This window comes from Stylophora pistillata, chromosome 1 (assembly GCF_964205215.1).
Source record: "Stylophora pistillata chromosome 1, jaStyPist1.2, whole genome shotgun sequence".
NCBI classification, from domain to species: Eukaryota; Metazoa; Cnidaria; class Anthozoa; order Scleractinia; family Pocilloporidae; genus Stylophora; species Stylophora pistillata.
Window position 1 is genome coordinate 12,902,176 of NC_142519.1, and position 17,538 is coordinate 12,919,713.

Below are 17,538 nucleotides of genomic sequence, written 5' to 3' on the forward strand. Positions count from 1 at the left end.
TTTTTTATTGTGGTTCTCGAAACAGAGATTGTTGGCAACATTCAAGGAAAGTCAAAGAAATTGTTCGAAAATTTTCATTTCTGAGGAACCACATTGAAGGTTGAGACTCCATTTTCGGGTGCGAGATATCTCAGTAAAAGAGTTCATCTATCGCGGGGAGAACGCAAGGCTGTAAGGCATGAGAAAGATAAAACGAATGATCCATCCAAAAATATTTAATAAAGATCACTAAGGGAAAAGAGTTAGCGTACGTTAAAGTTACTCACTGAGCAATGCTATCTTGGGCGTTCTTTAATACCTCATTGAAACTTCATGCAGGTTAAAGGGTCTATCCGCTGCAATAAGCGTCAAAGTTAGTTAACGCACTGTGTTTGAACAGTTCCATTTATGCCGTGTAGAACAACACTACTCTATGTTTGTAGCACGCTTTAAATCATCGGCAAGACTCCCCTCACGGAAACACGATACAACATTTTTCTGGAGGAGGGGAAGGGAAACGGGGTGGAAAGGTTAACTTAAAGATGACAAAAGGGATCGAGTTGAGGTAACACTGAGGAGCTTGAAAAGGTCAATGCGTCAAAAATTTTGTCACCGACCGTAGGTATAAAATATAAGTTACCTTAGGGTGAATCAGAAAATTTTGTCATTAATCAACTGCTTTGCATCAAGATAGTCTCGATGGGGTCTGCCCGTGATGGAAAATCTCTTTTGGTTAACTTTGAGTTAAACTAGCAAAATAATCCATGTAGCACCTTAAATCTTCTTTCATCGACGTCTGTACACCGAATGCAAATATGGCGTCCAATTTGAGTTGCAATTGTTCTGGACTCACTAGCCTCGTCTTCACGTGGAAACACAAAAGGATTATTACATGTGTTGGAGGCTAGTGAGTCCAGAACAATGGCAACTCAAATTGGACGCCATATTTGCATTCGGTGTATGATAGCGCCAAATATTAATGACAAATCTAAGATCAGTTAATTCGTTCCCAAATAACCTATTTATTTTCCCTTTATTTCATTTATTTACACTAATGCAGAAATATCTGACTTCCGTTCGGATACACTTAGCTTCGAATAGCGTGCAAAAACCATAAACTGTTTACTTTAACTTCTGATTTAAATCCAAAAACATTTCTAGCTTTTATTAACCATAAATGTTGGACTCATGTTGATTCCCTCAACTCACTCTATTTAAAGTTTGATCTGTATGTCTAATCTTCCTCTTGCCTCTTCTATAACTAATATGAAATTTGCCTTCTCAAAATTTTGGCATTGCATCGTTTTAGAAAAAAAACTTAGCTAGTCTTAGATCCCTTTAAGTCGCCGAAAGGTTAAATAGCTCTTCATTCTTGACATCTAACTGGCTTGTGCGGCAGGTTTTTTTAATGAGTCACATCTCCATGTTGTTGAAGCTAAGTTCTCAACATTTTGCACCTATGTGTTACGTTATTGGTTTGCTTATTGTCTAACGCGTACACCACTCATCCCATAGACTCCACTGAGCATGTCAGCCCTAAAGGTAACAGATACTCGGCACACTCCCACGCGGTAAGGCGTCAGTTTGAAATTTGTTACAACTTCCTTTCCTTCTGGCACAATTGCACTGAAAAGAAAAATAGACGCGGTTTTTTTGGATTTCTCCCTTAATTTTTTTAGAAAGTTGACATGAGCCATCCTTGGGTCCAGATTATTCTACGAACAACACCTTAAAAACGATGGATGTGCCGGTAAGTTGGGGCTTTTGCAGATACCGAGCAACAGGGCAAGTCAAGCCGGCATTAAAGTGGTGGATGGGAAGAATTTTAAGACAACTTCTGCATACTTCAACCTCATCAGTGCCAGTGTAATCGAATTCAAGGCCTTTTATCACAGTAAATTCTCCTATAGACAAAGAGGTTAGTAATATGCTTCACCTCGCAGCAGGCTCAAATGTTTCGGTGTGTACAAAAAATGAGTAAGCGGTTAAGACAAGTTGTCCTCCGAACAGCTGTGAACTTAATGGATAATTCAGTTAAAAAATATATGGACTTCATATATATTCATTGTATCTGATTTATCATCACGGGTTTATTACGAATCAACTTAATGGCCTGCTCCCAGTTGGCTTGTTAGCTCAATTGGTAGAGCGCTGCACTAGTATCGCAGAGGTCAGTGGTTCGAATCCCGTACAGGCCTGATTTTTTTCAGGTCTGATTTTCGCTATTGCATAAATAGCGCTATCTACTGCGAAGGATCGTGCATCATACGTATTAATGGATAATACTTACGAATTAGGAATTGTTTTTGATTTTGGGTTGGCACCCGATGTCTCGATGTACCACTGTCCTCCACTGACTCTGACAGGCAAAGGATTTACAAAAGACACTTTGACCTCAAAGTCTTGGCCTACTAAGGCCTCGCCACGAGTGATCTGAAAGAATATCAAATTGCAGATAATCTTTACATTACCTTAAATTATTCAAAATCAATTGCTCTAGGGGTAAACTGAGAATAGAGCAGCGGTCAGCCGTTCTCCGTGATTTTGTACGGAATAGATAGATGGAAAAGTGGAAGCTACCTGATTTATATTTGAGTGAAATCGATAAAATCACGGCACTACCACGCAACACTCGTACCAGTTAAACCACCTTCCAGTTAGGGCTGCAAACCGAAATTCCTTTAATATCTTGGTTGGAATTTTTGTAAGTAAACAGCTCCTGAATGAAACTTTTCAGATCTCTCCATTACTTTCATAGATGTATGCAATGATTGGCCAAATATATTAATAACGACGTCATTTGCTCATTTACATACTGATGGGCGTGCAGCGAGTCGATAACAGATCGCTTCAAAATTTAAACCAGCTTATCTTACTACTTGTAACGGGGTAATTAACTCGATCCAGGCTTGCATATAGAAAGATATCAAAGACACGGTACAAGTGTGAGGGGAGAAGTCTTCATGTTTACCACTGGCAGTGTCTTACTCCGCAAACTTACGCACTATTTTAAAGAGTTTTCAGTGTACCCATTTTCTCAACCACACCCAAAAAATTCATTTTTCAGAGTTTGGGGTTGGTTCAAGTCATTTGAAAGTTAGGTAACCTACCTCCATGTTTATGCGGGGCTTCTGAAAATCAATTGTGTCATACGAAGCAAACCTCTGCTCACTCTCTTTCACTGTTGCTTTGACATAGATCTTCAGACCTCCATCGGCTTTACATTTGTCAAGATACAGAGCCGCAGGAATATCCAAGACAAAGCTCCTTTCTGAAGTGGAGTAAATTTACAGTAAAATGATTAAGAAACAACAACTCATCTTTCAGGAAGAATTTCACAAGGATTAATGGATGTTCCGCTTACCTTCCCACGGGTCTAAAGTGATCTCAAAGTCTTCCTCTTTCAAATCCTTGGAAGGAATTCCTGTGTAGAATCCAATCATTGCAGTGATCTTTCCCCTGACTGCCCGACTTTTGTAATTGGTGTTTTTCATCTTCAGTGACACACTTACGTCCTTTCCTATGGGTACATCATCCGGCAATTCGAATGAGAACTTCACGTCCTCTGTCGGGAGTCCATAAATGGCTTGATCCTTGCGGCTGCTGTACTTGTAGGCCATCTCCACAGCTCGGCGTTCCTGGACAGAGCCTAGTGATGATTGAAATGATAAATAAAGGTGAACACTGACTCATCAATAAAGCTCTTTTCAAGTAAACGGCAGAATAATGAACGTCACCCGTAAAAAATGAAGGGGCACGTGAAAATTAGGAGACTGCCGACTTAACAATGTTAAAGGGTTCGGGGGAAAACTGAACCATTAAGCTGCTTACGTTATAATTTGAAGAAGCGCTAACTGTTTGTCTTTTTCGTTTTACTCTCAAGCTTCTTCGTGCTAGGGCCTCACTTCGCGAATTCTCCTTTCTTTACTTGGATAACGCAATAATGACATGCTAAATCTCATACTATTTCATTTTACTTCAGTTCTTCCAATCAAGAAAGACCTGTAGTGATTGCAAAAATGAACCTTAAAAGATGATGTGGCAATACTGATTATGTATATGTGCACGATCCTTCGCAGTAAAGCACTATTTGAGCAATAGTGAAAATCAGACCTGAAAAAAATTTCAGGCCTGTACGGGATTCGAACCACTGACCTCTGCGATACTAGTGCAGCGCTCTACCAATTGAGCTAACAAGCCAACTGGGAGCAGGCCATCAAATTAATTCGACATAAACCCGTAGATGATAAATCAAACAACAACAAACATATGAAATATATGTATGAACTGCGGTTATGAAACGTATATGTGCACGATCCTTCGCAGTAAAGCACTATTCGAATCCCGTACAGGCCTGAAATTTTTTTCAGGTCTGATTTTCACTATTGCTCAAATAGTGCTTTACTGCGAAGGATCGTGCACATATACGTTTCATAACCGCAGTTCATACATATATTTCATATGTTTGTTGTTGTTTGATTTATCATCTACGGGTTTATGTCGAATTAATTTGATGGCCTGCTCCCAGTTGGCTTGTTAGCTCAATTGGTAGAGCGCTGCACTAGTATCGCAGAGGTCAGTGGTTCGAATCCCGTACAGGCCTGAAATTTTTTTCAGGTCTGATTTTCACTATTGCTCAAATAGTGCTTTACTGCGAAGGATCGTGCACATATACGTTTCATAACCGCAGTTCATACATATATTTCATATGTTTGTTGTTGTTTAATACTGATTATGGAAACTAAACCACATAATGACGAATCTTTGAGCCCCTACCATGTCTCTTGGCGAAATGGTGAACAAATACGCAAGAACATCCCCCGAAAAATTGTGAACGAAGCTGATCAACTAGATCTTTCTATCATTCATATAGCATTATTTGCCGGGCCATCTCAAGAAAAACATGTCATCCCCGCCTCCATGAACCACTGAGAATACAATGATCTTTACCAAACCAAGAAAGACTCGTCTCCTCTTGACCAGACATATTTTTGGAGACCTTTACCTTCAGGATGTTTATATTGGTGAGTGATATCATCCCTATCATCGCTGCCCTCAGCTTTGGTGCTTATCATCTTTCCAATGCACTTCTTGTCCACTCTTATTACCTTCATGGATCCGCTCTCTGCAACTTCCCAAAACACGCGGTCGCCATTTACCTCAGCGAACACAAAGGACGTGTCGAAGGGTAAATACACTTCACCTTGTTTGATAGCCTTCACTGAGGCAGGACCACAGCGAAACACTCCTTAAAAGTAAAAAAAAAGGGGTAAGTTTCTAAAAGAAATTATAGTGCTGCGTCGGCGGGGAGTACAACAAGATAATTTGGTTTTATCAACTGAGTCGATGATGTAAACTGGCAAAAGTAAAGAGTTCGAAAACTGACGTTTCGAGCATAAGCCCTTCGTCAGAGCGAATAGAGGAATTGTGGGCTGTGTGTGTGTTTATATGCAGAAAATGGAGCTACGCTATTGGTGGGAACATGGTAACGAGAAAAACAAGAATAAATTAGTTGAATGAAAAGCGGTCGTTGATACTGTGGGGACTGAGTCGAATTAGGAGTGCTGATTTGAAAGTTAAATTTTTGTTCTAGAGTTTTGCGGCTTTCTCGTTAATTGTAAAGTTCCCGTTTATCCTTTTGAAAATTCAATGAACTATTTTGCCATATTGATCTCCAACCCCACATTTCATTTGTGTGACTGTGTGTTTAAGTACGAAAATTCTGACAAGCTAAAAGAAACTCGAGATTAGGAAAGGATGTTGTAAAAATATGCTGTTTTAGCTTTTTCAGATTTTAGGATTAAAAAAAACTTTCCCACCAAAGCTTGTCTCTTGGGGTGTGGCATCATGCGCCTGCCATCCATCATGTCCATCTGGTAAATCAGGACGCTTGAACCATGACTCGTTCCACACATGGAAATTCCTGATAACAAACAGATTAAGTGTCGTAATATGAAATCGCATTTCTTCCTTTTAAGTAACTGCTGTACCTTTAGAGAAAGTCTAGATGTTGTTCGTCTTGTCACGAACGAGGGACAAAGAAACAATTCCCATGAGTCCTCATGAGGAATCAAACCCTAGACTTTCGGATTCCGCGCTCCGATGCTCTACCACTGAGCTACCGGCACTATAGTGAGCAAGGCCCACTAAGAAGTTCATATATGACACGCATCCCATATACTGCTAGGATCAGCAATGTCGATAGCGTCATGTTTGTAAACAGAATAAGAAAGATGGTAAATTTCGAGCTCGGTAAGACAGTACCTTTGCTTGTGAAGAAAAATATATTAGTTTGTTTTATCATTAAATTCTGGGACGTAATCTACATGACTGAAGAGTGGAAGCTTTTATTATTAGTGCTATTTAGAAATTATAAAATGTTACTCAAGAAACTCTTAGCTATATTTGTAAAACGAGACAGCTTGACAAAAAGTTGGACGCTATTGCAACATGGTAAGCGCACTGGTTGGTGGCTTGGAAACTATCTCTTGCGCTCAACAGTTCAGTATTTACTTGTGATGCATGATCCTCGCAGTAGAGAGCGCTATCCATGCAATAGCGAAAATCAGACCTGAAAAAAATCAGGCCTGCACGGGATTCGAACCACTGACCTCTGCGATACTAGTGCAGCGCTCTACCAATTGAGCTAACAAGCCAACTGGGAGCAGGCCGTTAAGTTGATTCGTAATAAACCCGTGATGAAAAATTAGATATAATGTATATATGAAGTTCATATATTTTGAACTGCGGTATTAGATACGTGTGATGTATTTATAGTTCAGTATTTATAGTAAACTGTACACGACACTCTAATGCACTGCTGAGTTTTTCTCTAAAAAGATGTGGAATATTTGACAGTATATCTTCTCACCAAACAGAATCGTCCATTTCCTTTAGTGGCTTGCCGTCTTGGTCAAAATGGAAGTCAACAGTCATGCTGGCGTCTGAGTCATGCGCTGAGGCGAAGTTTGTTACTGATCGCGTCGGTATGCCTATTGCCCGCAACACTGGAAAAAAAAAAAAAACAAGAATAATTTGAAAAATTCTTAATATGCAATTATATTTACTGGCGGACACCTAGGAACCATCGCTCAACAAGTCCAGAGATGAAGATGGAGATGGATCGTCCACCGGCTTCGAATACCACTATTAATCCTAACCAGAATCACTTTCCGCTTCCTCAACCCCTAATAGACTGACAATTATTATCTGAAAGATAATTTCGGAAATGAACTTTTGGAGTCCTGCCGCGTGCAGAAAAACATCGGCAAAGTTAGAGCATTGAAAATTTACGGCCTAAGAAAACAGTAGATGTGCTTTTTCTCATACAGTACGAAGTGCGATGCGACGCGATGACTGCTTGTTACATTGACTAGAACACATACATGTTGTAACGAGTCCTGAAAAGACCCAACACTGAGCAAACTTGACAACATTCTTCTTCTGCCAGAACTTTTCTAGGATGGCGACACTGCCGGACCATGCTGTCGGAGCAGTCGTGTCTTTGGGATAGTCGTTATCCCAGCGGCCATAAAGAACACCACCGTCTTTATCATTAAAGTTTGCCTACAGGTTTGGACCAATGAAATTCATTAATTATTCCAAAATACATAAACTGTACTGCCATTGAAATGCAAAAAAACGGTTGATCCATCAACTGACTCAGTCTTACCATGGCAGAGATGCAGCGCGTGACTCTGACAGGATTTGCACGCGCAGCTGTTCCGAGCTGTCCTCTTTCCAGAAGCCACAAACACGTGTTCAGTGACACATCCTCAAACTATAAGAGGAAGGAAATGAAAAATGTCTAAGTACTGAAATTACATGAAAAGGATGGGGAGACTATAATTGAGAGATGCTAAAAAATGGTTTTCAAGGAAGCCATGGGGGCCAAAGGCCGTGCTACAGGCTGCAAAATTAGGCTTCTTATTGTGCGGTCTGTTTATTCTTGAAGGGTCATTATGCATTTTGGTTAAAGGACAGTTTACCCATTAAATACTTTTGATATTCCCAGATGTTTCATTAATACGGGTAAATTGCCAACCCTGAAGAAGTGCTGTAAATCAGGTATGGGACAGACTTATATCCCATTTAGAGACGTGACAAATTTGTTAGTCGTCACTCACTTCAAAAAACTGAGACACACTTTTAGTAGATTTCATATATCTATCTTTGCACGAACATGAATGCTTCAGTCGTACTTATTCTTACAGTGCGCACTTTATCTACTGACCTGGCCAAAGTTCCATGGCATCCCACAGTTCTTCTTGGCGGTTCCCACCCATATGAGCCCACTGTCATTAAGCACGTATTCCTCGCGCGAGGTTTCTTGGTCCAGACACACAGTGTCATCTTGTAAACGGAAGAAAGAAATTACTAGGGTTTTCTCTTAATGTGTACATCCCAATTTAAGTTAATAAGGGCCACCAAATGAGAATATCGTACTTCCTCGAATATACACCCATGGTCTAATAGACGCCCACGCTCTATTAAGCGCCTACGCTCTAAAAAGCGCCCTCCCTGAATTAGCACCCACCCCGAGGCCAATCGTTAAACAAGCGTCCCCCTCGAATAAGCGCCTCCCCTCCTTTATCACTTTCCTAAATGGTAGGGATACAAGGAAAACCTGTTTCTATTACCACTTTATTTATGACTGTTATAAATTTTACCTACAGCGGGATCAGTACAGGAGAATAGTTTTTCTCAGTTAAGTCATTTCCAGTTATTTCTAACTACATGCGCTTGTAAGGGTTCTTATATGTGCGCTACCTGCTCTTTAAATTTTTTTCCTATTGCCGCGCCGATTTAAAAAGCACTCCCCTTGATTGAGCGCCCTCCATCGAATAAGCACAGTTTTGAATAACTGCCCGGGTGCTCATTCGAGGAAATACGGCAGTCTTCGCTCTTATCAACCAGTGAGTGAGATATATTGAGATATGTAATAACTTGAACAGTTCGTCCATATGAACAGTTCGCCCTATGATATTTCAGGATGTACAATGTCATTTAGGGAAATCTTACAAACAAAACTTCTACAGGTGTATTGAAAAACAAACATGAAAAAAAGTCGGTATCCTTTACCTTTACACCATGGGTTAAACAACATAATGATTTCCTCCGGATGCTGATAACGAAAATCTGTTTCTTTCTCTACACCCGGCACACTGGTCTTGGTTTCTACATAAAGGTGGTATCTACCCACGACAGCGTCAGGTGGCGAGGTTATTTGAAGGCGCACCCTTTCTTGATTGGTCTGTGCGATCTTTGCTGACCATGCCCCGTACACAAATTCTCTGGCCAGACTCACTGGCACCCTGATAATGGTTCCTTTACTTTCTTGCGGTCGGTATCCTAAAGGATTAATGGAAGTTTCCAAGTAATTGAAATAGAATAGAAAGAGTTTATTCGGACTTGAAATGGCTGTTTTGAAGAATGGGATGAAGAACTCAGACATTTGGTCAATTTTTGGCTTTATTTTTCTCGGGTCTGCGAGTTCAGTTCCATGAACCTTTCAGGCAACAGCCTGCAGTGTAGGCGTCTTATTAAGCCAAGTTAACGTTTTAAAAGAAGCTCGTAATCAGTTCTTAACCGGCCATGTTTACTTTGGAGATAGAGGCGACGGTGAGGGGAGGAACGAATATTTGCTGTGTTGCAGAAATATGTAATAACTGCTAAAACTTACCGACCGCAAATTGCAAGGTTACTGTATCTTTTGAGGCATCATAAGGCCTGTTGAATATCACTGTGACGTCAAAATCCTGCCCTCTCCTCGCAATCAAGTTTGAGTGTTCGTATTTGTCAGTGTGGTGGTTACTTCGATTCTCGTCCTTGTGCAGGTCTATATCCTTTGTTGTCAGTTGCTCAGCTGAAAAGATGCATTTTAGAAGTTGGTAAGACGTTGGCGGGGGGGGGGGGGAGGGAAGCCTTCTTGCAATAGGCTAATGGGGATGTGCCGCTAGATGAGGCCGCATTTTCACGACTGGATTGATTATGATGTGGTTCCATTTTTGATAGAGTCAATAAGAACGAAGTCGCAAATTTTGGGATCTTAAGGAGTAGGAAAATTCTGGTAATTAGGGATTTAAAAATGGGAAGATTTGCAGTTACCAGAATGAATAATGTTGACAGTAGAATAGAATATAATGGAATATGAGTTCTAAGAGGCCAGCGGCGCATACCCTGCAAAAATTTACCTGAGTAGGCCCCTTCACGGGGTGCGTGTTCACAAGAGTTAGTTCCTCGACAAGAACTTGCTAATGATTCCAGGGCATATTTCTCACTGCCTTAGACGTTTATTTAGTATAGAGGAACTACATGATACTTCTAGTTTACGTTACAGGTTGCTTAGGGCAGCTTTGAAAAGTTTTGGACTCATTTTTCAAAGTACGCAAACCAAGACAAAGCTACCTGAGATTTTAAAAAATGAAAACACAGTCATGTGCGTTTTGAACAACAGACTTGGTTTCGCTCTCGTTTGTGGATGGTATTTTGTTGAAGTAAAAAGTAAACAAAGAAATAAAATGTAACTTAATTTGTTACCGGTACCATGTTGTTGGTGATTGGATATCGCCAGAGCCTTGCTATTGTTTCGGAACTCTCTATCAGAGATCACTATTGCGCGACCACTGACTCCGTCACCTAGCCTGCCACACCTTACACGTTCGGCCTCATCCCTGAAAATTACCATAAATAGAGACTGAATACGCATGTGCGTATGTCGTATTTGTGACGACTCATAATCACATCCTTCGTTCCTAAATTAAACAACATGGTTAAACTTGTATTTACTAAAAATCTCCTCACTCCTATCGTGTCACTTCGAAGCTCGAATCCCATCTGTCGTGGAATTCCGCGAGTTTGAACTGTAGGAACTGGGAACTAGCTAGAGGCCTGGCTGTAAGCTCGGAGGCTTGGCAGCTTAGGAAGTTAGACCGATAACGTGTTTCGAGTGAACGAAAACCTTTGAACAGACGACAATTTTAACTTCGTAGTGGAATTGTAAATTTAGAGTTTCAACGGAAATGTGACTGCATCCTCGGCGACACCATCGAAGCTATTCAAACCTCTTGTCTGCAATTGCTTAAATTGCTGCTCATACGGGAGGATCATAGCTTTATTTGATTCAGTCTGCAAGTCGAATGAAATTTGTTCCACAAAATTGTACCGCTTTCCCACTGATCTAAATGCTAAAGTTTCCCTTAGGACATTGCTTTTAGCTTTTCGTTGGCCGAGACGGCTAATTTTTGTTTAGAAAGAGTTTGCTCTCGAGCATATCTTATCAATTTAAACTATTTACTGGGACTTGAGACGCTGTGCATGAGAAATTGGCGTCTTGTCCGACATTCTTTCTTCTGTGAGAGGTCGTCGAAAAACTTTGTGAGTAGTTGAAGTTGCAACATTCGATCTACTGTCGATAGTTGATTCGAATTATAACTTTTTTGGACAACAGTAGTCAGAACCTTTTCTAATGATTTTTTTAGGCGAAATAGAAGATTGAAGCCGCCGAGAGACGGAGCCACCTGATTTACATCATCCTGTTGGTCTAAGAGTCGGAAGACTAGATGACGAGAGAAAGAACTTCACAAGCATTTCCACAGACTATAACAAGATTTAATTTGCAAAAGATGGTGCTTGGTTTACAGATCATTCTGAGGAATTGAAAGGATTCTCAGTTACTACTGAAAGTTTCGAATTAAATCGTTTCAACCAAAAGCTGAAATTTAACTACTGGTACCGACGAATAGTCATCAGACTACTCGGCTTTTGCCCATTCATAAAATACGCAGAGGCTATGATTTATGTGTTAAGACCGAGAAGAGCTCAAACATTGCCGGCTGTTGTTTCAAGGGGACCGATCGACATACTAAACACACAACTCCGTAAAATAAACACAATTTCATTCAAACTGGTATCCTGGTGAAGTCAATATCCTAATTCTAGGAGATGAACCCTTAAAATGAGCGAAAAAAGGCATTTTAACTAAGCCACACGCAGGCTTTAAGAAAGCAGAGATACAGTCTAGAACGGACATTCATTATGAAGAAAATCGCACCTACTGTCTTGTGCTGGCCATGGGGATCCTAGATCACTCGCGGAATGGAAATACACTGTAGTAGAAAACTGAACGCGCGGTTTTAGAAAAACCAAACCTATCTGTGAAATGAAGAAAATTTCTTTTCCATCTCCGTTTATCCTCTCCGTTTTGATCCTGGGCGTTTGATAAGATTTTCCTTGAGAGGGCTCTTTAAAGTCCTCCTCTGAATTTTGCGATCTTGAATGTCCTGTTTGTCGGAATAAATTTTTGCGTTGGACGAGAGCGAAGGTTGTCATCGTTTTCGTAAGAACGAACCCGTTTTTCCGTTCGGATGAAATTGTTCAAGTCTCGAATTGTTCATCAAAATATCGGTATGTTTATGTTTCTTTTTCCTTCACAGGAGGTTGTCACATTACGATATAATTTTTCCCAGCTGCAATTTTTTGATGCACTGCTGGGCCTTTCTTAAGAGCAACTACAGACTCAATCAAAGCACCAAGAAAAATGTTGTTAAGAACAGTTTTTTTCTACCGGTTATCTCACTTGGCAGATGGATTGTTTAGTGAAATAGCGTCTTTGAATTTTGGTGCAATTACCGCGTAGTTCACCGTTACGTTTCCAACGAATGATGCGAATCGATTCAGAATCAGCTGGAATACTGATATAAAGTAATTTAAAATTTTATTTTTCAGCCCTGAGGAAACGTTTAATTAGCCAGACCTTCCTAAGAGGACTCCGTTCAGTTTTGTTTACGCCCAAACTGCGTGTATCTGTTTCAGCGAAGATTGGCGGTTTTTATGGTACCTGTAATGCGGCCGATGCTGTTTCTTATTGTTTAAGTAAAATCTTTGGAGGGGGGATGTTTCGTTTGCTTCAATAGGATAAATCAAGCAATTTCATTGGCTTGAACGTCCATACAACGAAAAAACCCATTACTTAGAACGTTTGGGATACAAATATTTGCAAAAAGCGTGGCATGTTTTCTTTTCCTTCTCCTGAACCTCTCCTAAACACAACACAATGATATTTTTCCAAGTGATTGCAAATTGGAGTGATCGCCAAAGACCGGAAGTGTTCCTTCCCATTTTCTATTTCATACTATACTTGCTGGAGATTACACAATAAACAGAATTTTTTTGAGCTAATTGCTATTTTAATACTTCATTTTCTCGTGATTCACGGAACATTTGCCTGGAAATTGGCACATCTATTTATCATTGTGATTGTGGCCTGAGCTCTTCCTTGCAACTGAAGGCTTAGTAAATTCGCTGGATCGATATCTTTCAAAATTAATAGAAAACGTTTTGAATCTGTGATTTTTTTTTTAATCTTGTCTCTTGTATTTACTTTGTTGCTTTGATCTGATCAATCAGTTAATAGGTTTCTTATCTTCTTGATCCTGTATGAAAAGGAACTTATATTATTCTAGTTGAGGAAAGTTTTTGTAAATTTTTGAGCTAGAAAGACACCCCTATATTCGAGGATAGTACTGTTGAGGTTTCCTGTTTGTTCGGCAGTTGAATTTTTCCTGACTTATATTAACTAACCTCGCATTTCCATCAGCTGATGATACAGTACGAGCGCCAGTTGAATTTGTAGAGCTGACTGCTCGGGTTGAACTCGTGACTGGTTGGCTGGACCTCGTGATTTGTCGGCTTGAACTGGTGACTGGTCGGGTATAGCTAGTGATTGGTCGGCTTGTACTCGTTTCTGGTCGGCTAGAACTCATGACTGGTCGGTCATAACAAGTGATTGGTCGGCTAGAACTCGTAATTAGTCGGCTTGAACTTGTCGGATAGGAGGAATGATAGCTGGCAGATCTGCTTTCTGTTGGCCTTGTATTACCATATGTTCGTGCTGGCACGGTATAAGACGATGTCCTTACATAGTGAAACCAAATTAAAAAATCAAACCGTTTTAGAGACATTTTTTTTTCAAACTAACTTTCGTCCTTTCATAAGCCGATTGCCTTATCATTATTTTTAGTTTTGCATTTGATTGGTTGAGAGGATGTTTAGGCTCGATATCTCGCTCTTTCCAATCCGGGCCGGGAGAGGAGGGAAGGCTTGAAACGCAGCGTTTACGCTTCTGCGCTTGTGCAAACATTTAACAGGATTTTGTTTTTGAAAAAAAATTCAATTCCATGATTTTCATGTAACTGATACCAAGCATTTACCTTGGTGCTCCTGTAGGCTGGTTAGCATCAGACACCCTCTCTGGTCCATAACCTGCAGTAAATCTGAAAAAGAAATAATGTCGCTGCGTTTGTCGTACAACAAGTTCTGCGCCGAAAGTCAACTGATGAAACGAACGAATTGAAAATTGTTTCATAACTAAACGCAAGTTCTTACTTCGGAGTTCCGTGAGTAGAAAGAGTATCGCGGACACTAGTTGACCCAACACCAGAGCTAGCAGTGCTGAAATGCGCTGAACCGCCTGTTGAACCTGTAGAATTGACCGTGAATGGGTGCGGTTTGAGAGGATAACTAAGGGTATATGAGGGCCGAGTTGTCAGTCTTGAAAATGATCCAGTGGGCTGGCCGAAATCAGATGCTCTCCCTGATCCATACGATGCAGCAGCTCTGAGAGAAGAAAGTAACAGCCTGTGATTGTCGTTCGACAAGTTTTCCGCGGATATCGACTAATTGGGCAGACAGCCATTGACAACCGAGAAGGAACTTCGTCTCTTCGCCTGTTCGGAAAAGGAGCGCGGGCTCATTACCCGAACAGGGGCTGGTGATCTATTCTACAGGCTCGTGCTACAACAAAACTCGTAGACATCTATATTTATACAGGATAGCCTCTTCAGTGTAGTAAACACTGGTATCAACGGGGGTCCTGTTACCCACCCATCCCACCCCAGGGGAGGACATCCATCACACAGTAATCTCGAGCGTGGGAAATTAACGTCTCCTGCCCTTAACCCTGCAGGAGACAGGACCTCCATTTATTCGTCCCTATCCGAGAAGACTAGAATATCTAATCATTTCTTGGTGTTATAGAAAGGTAGCATATTCTTCTCAATTATTTTAAGACCCTGAGTGTTGGTCCGGCCGAGGCTCGAACCCTCGACCTCCCGCACAACAGTCCAGCGGTCTATCCATTGAGCTAACCGGGAGGCGGTTAACACTACAGCTTGATTTAATGAAATTTGGAGGATTCGTATGAATCTTTCGAAAGTCAGATTACATGAACGCTGAAAATTCTTCATTCCTGCAACTATGGTGCATGGCTGATGATTGCTTCTAAAACAAGCTTTTCTAAACTAAACAAAGTGATGCACGTTTTCCCCGCCGGCATAACATTGAAGTTCAAACTGAGTCAGTTCCAGATAAAATTACCTGACAGTACTTGCGACTGGGCGAGTAGAACTCCCAGTGTAAGTGGCTGTATTCGGTTGAGAAGTGTTACTCAACAAAAAACAACTGGCTTTCCTGAGACGTCTGCTGCTCTGATATTGTCATAACTCCTTTCTGATCCGGTATACCCTCTGATTAAAGGATGATGAAAAAACAAAAATTAATTTGAGGACAATCATGTGAACCAGTTATTTCCAAAAATAATGCTTTTAAAAGACCTGGTTCAATTTCATTTATTTAATGCGCGTACAAAAACGAGCGTTTTACATTAATTTGTGCATTTAGTTTTGTAAGTTTACCCGATCTTGTATTTTGGTTTGCCCCCGGTGATAGATGAAATGTTCTTAATGCTAATCCATGAGGAATTAATACTTGATCTCGATATTGTTAAAGAGAGACCAAATAATCCGCTTTGATTTAAATATAGGTTCCACCATGATATTTCTAATCCATATAACTATATCAATACAAATATTTTGGGCTCCTTTGAGAGGGATGTGAAATGTATGGTCTAGCTTCTAGGTATAGGACCAGGTGAGGATTTGGTGATGATCCGGGTCAGTTTTTTGTGTTTTTCACTGTAAATCTCTCCACACAAGAAGTGAGTTCATTGTCCCGGAAATTAAGGAGGGATAGCTATAATCCCCTGGCGTTCCATCGACTTTCTTCATTCGCACCATAAAATTCAGCAAATCCGAATGAGAAATAATTTTCTTTAAGCTCTTAACATGTTTTCATAAAAATTATCGTCCACAATTGCAAATTATTCTCTTTTCATGCGCCAGTTTTCTTTTCTCGGACAACTTATGTATACGGTACTCTGATTTCCCAGATTTTTGTAAGGTGTTCTATGATCTGCCGTAAATCAGATAAGTTTATTTCTTAATTATGTTGATCTACTCTTGGTTCTTATATTTGAGGGCGCGCTTCTGGTCCAACATCAAGCGAATTTATTATATTTGACAGTGTCTTATAATCCCATTAATTATAGTACGGAATCGTTGAAGCCTCCTTTGCTTTTTGTATTTCGCTTTCCTATTTTTCTTTGCTTGTCCTGAATTTTTTTATCGAGTCGTCCTAAAAGGCTTAACATGTGGGTTCTCAATTAGAGCTAGCTTTACTTGTGGGTCAATTTCGAGAAGTTGATACAATAGATCATTTTTTATATATTTTTTAGCTTCGCTCATAAACGCAAAAATTTATTCTTGTTTTATCCTACGTGATATGTTTACGTTAGTGTTTCAAGGGAGTGTGGTGAGTTTGGATTTACCCGTTCATTCCTAAGAGTGACAAAAATAGAATTTGGTCCTCCAAGATCGACACGTTTCCAAGCAGAAAGGTGTTGAAAATAAAGAAAAAGATAATTTCAGTTTATTAACCAGGTGATATTGTACATTAGTTTTTGGCGCTATTTTTCTTTAGGCAACATATATGAATCACAGCGGGCTCGAAATGCATTCAAATCGAAACCCGAAGCATCCCCTAAATTGAAATATTTCACTGCAGAAAGTAACTGCACTTACCTAGAGGGTTCTGCATCCCGATGAACTGAAGAAAGTTCCCCACTCAATCGGCTGGCCCCTGTTGTAATGTAGCTCACTGACGGTGATCTTGAGCCGGTCGAACTTTCAATAGTGGAGCTGCCGGGTTGAGTTGAGGCAGAACTCGGTTTATGGGAATACACCGAAGACGTCGAGGAAGCTGGTTTTGCGGAATATTCATTTAATCGGCCTGAACCTGCTGTGTAGCCAGCAGCTCTGCTGTTAAAGTAAGGAGCACTAGAGTGATACATCGCCAATCACCAAAAAATCTTATCCTTGATACTTTAATCTCCGTTGCAGTAACTCAGCAATCCTCTTCAAGGATAACTCACAGTATTTCAAGTACGGTGAAATTGATATCACTATGTAAAATATTTGAACCAATCACCTCGAAGAAGTTGTTTATCGGCGGATACTGATCGCATACTTTGAAGAACTTCTTTTCGTGAAGTTATTCAAGAGTTGGAAGGATTAACAAGTAAATCTCCGCTAATCCCCCTTACGATATGTCTTAGCACTGAGGATGCAAGCAGGAGATGGCCACGGCAGAATATCGGCCATGAACCTGAATAGTGTCGTGTATTGTTCAGCTTAAATTTTCACCTGGCCTCTTTTGTGTATTACA

At 40.4% G+C, this 17,538-nt stretch overlaps 1 protein-coding gene across 1 annotated transcript; it reads right to left on the reverse strand.

The window, feature by feature from the left end:
• Positions 1–200: 200 nt before the first annotated feature.
• On the reverse strand, positions 201–17,444 carry LOC111323824 (coagulation factor XIII A chain). The gene is given in 19 exon segments (XM_088737918.1): positions 201–1,605; positions 2,270–2,412; positions 3,090–3,250; positions 3,344–3,628; positions 4,985–5,227; positions 5,799–5,902; positions 6,851–6,986; positions 7,365–7,545; positions 7,652–7,759; positions 8,213–8,331; positions 9,061–9,330; positions 9,662–9,844; positions 10,525–10,652; positions 13,561–13,893; positions 14,190–14,252; positions 14,365–14,595; positions 15,355–15,430; positions 15,433–15,503; positions 16,896–17,444. Coding segments are annotated over 19 exon segments (3,249 nt in total). The 5' UTR covers positions 17,165–17,444; the 3' UTR covers positions 201–1,460.
• Positions 17,445–17,538: the final 94 nt, after the last annotated feature.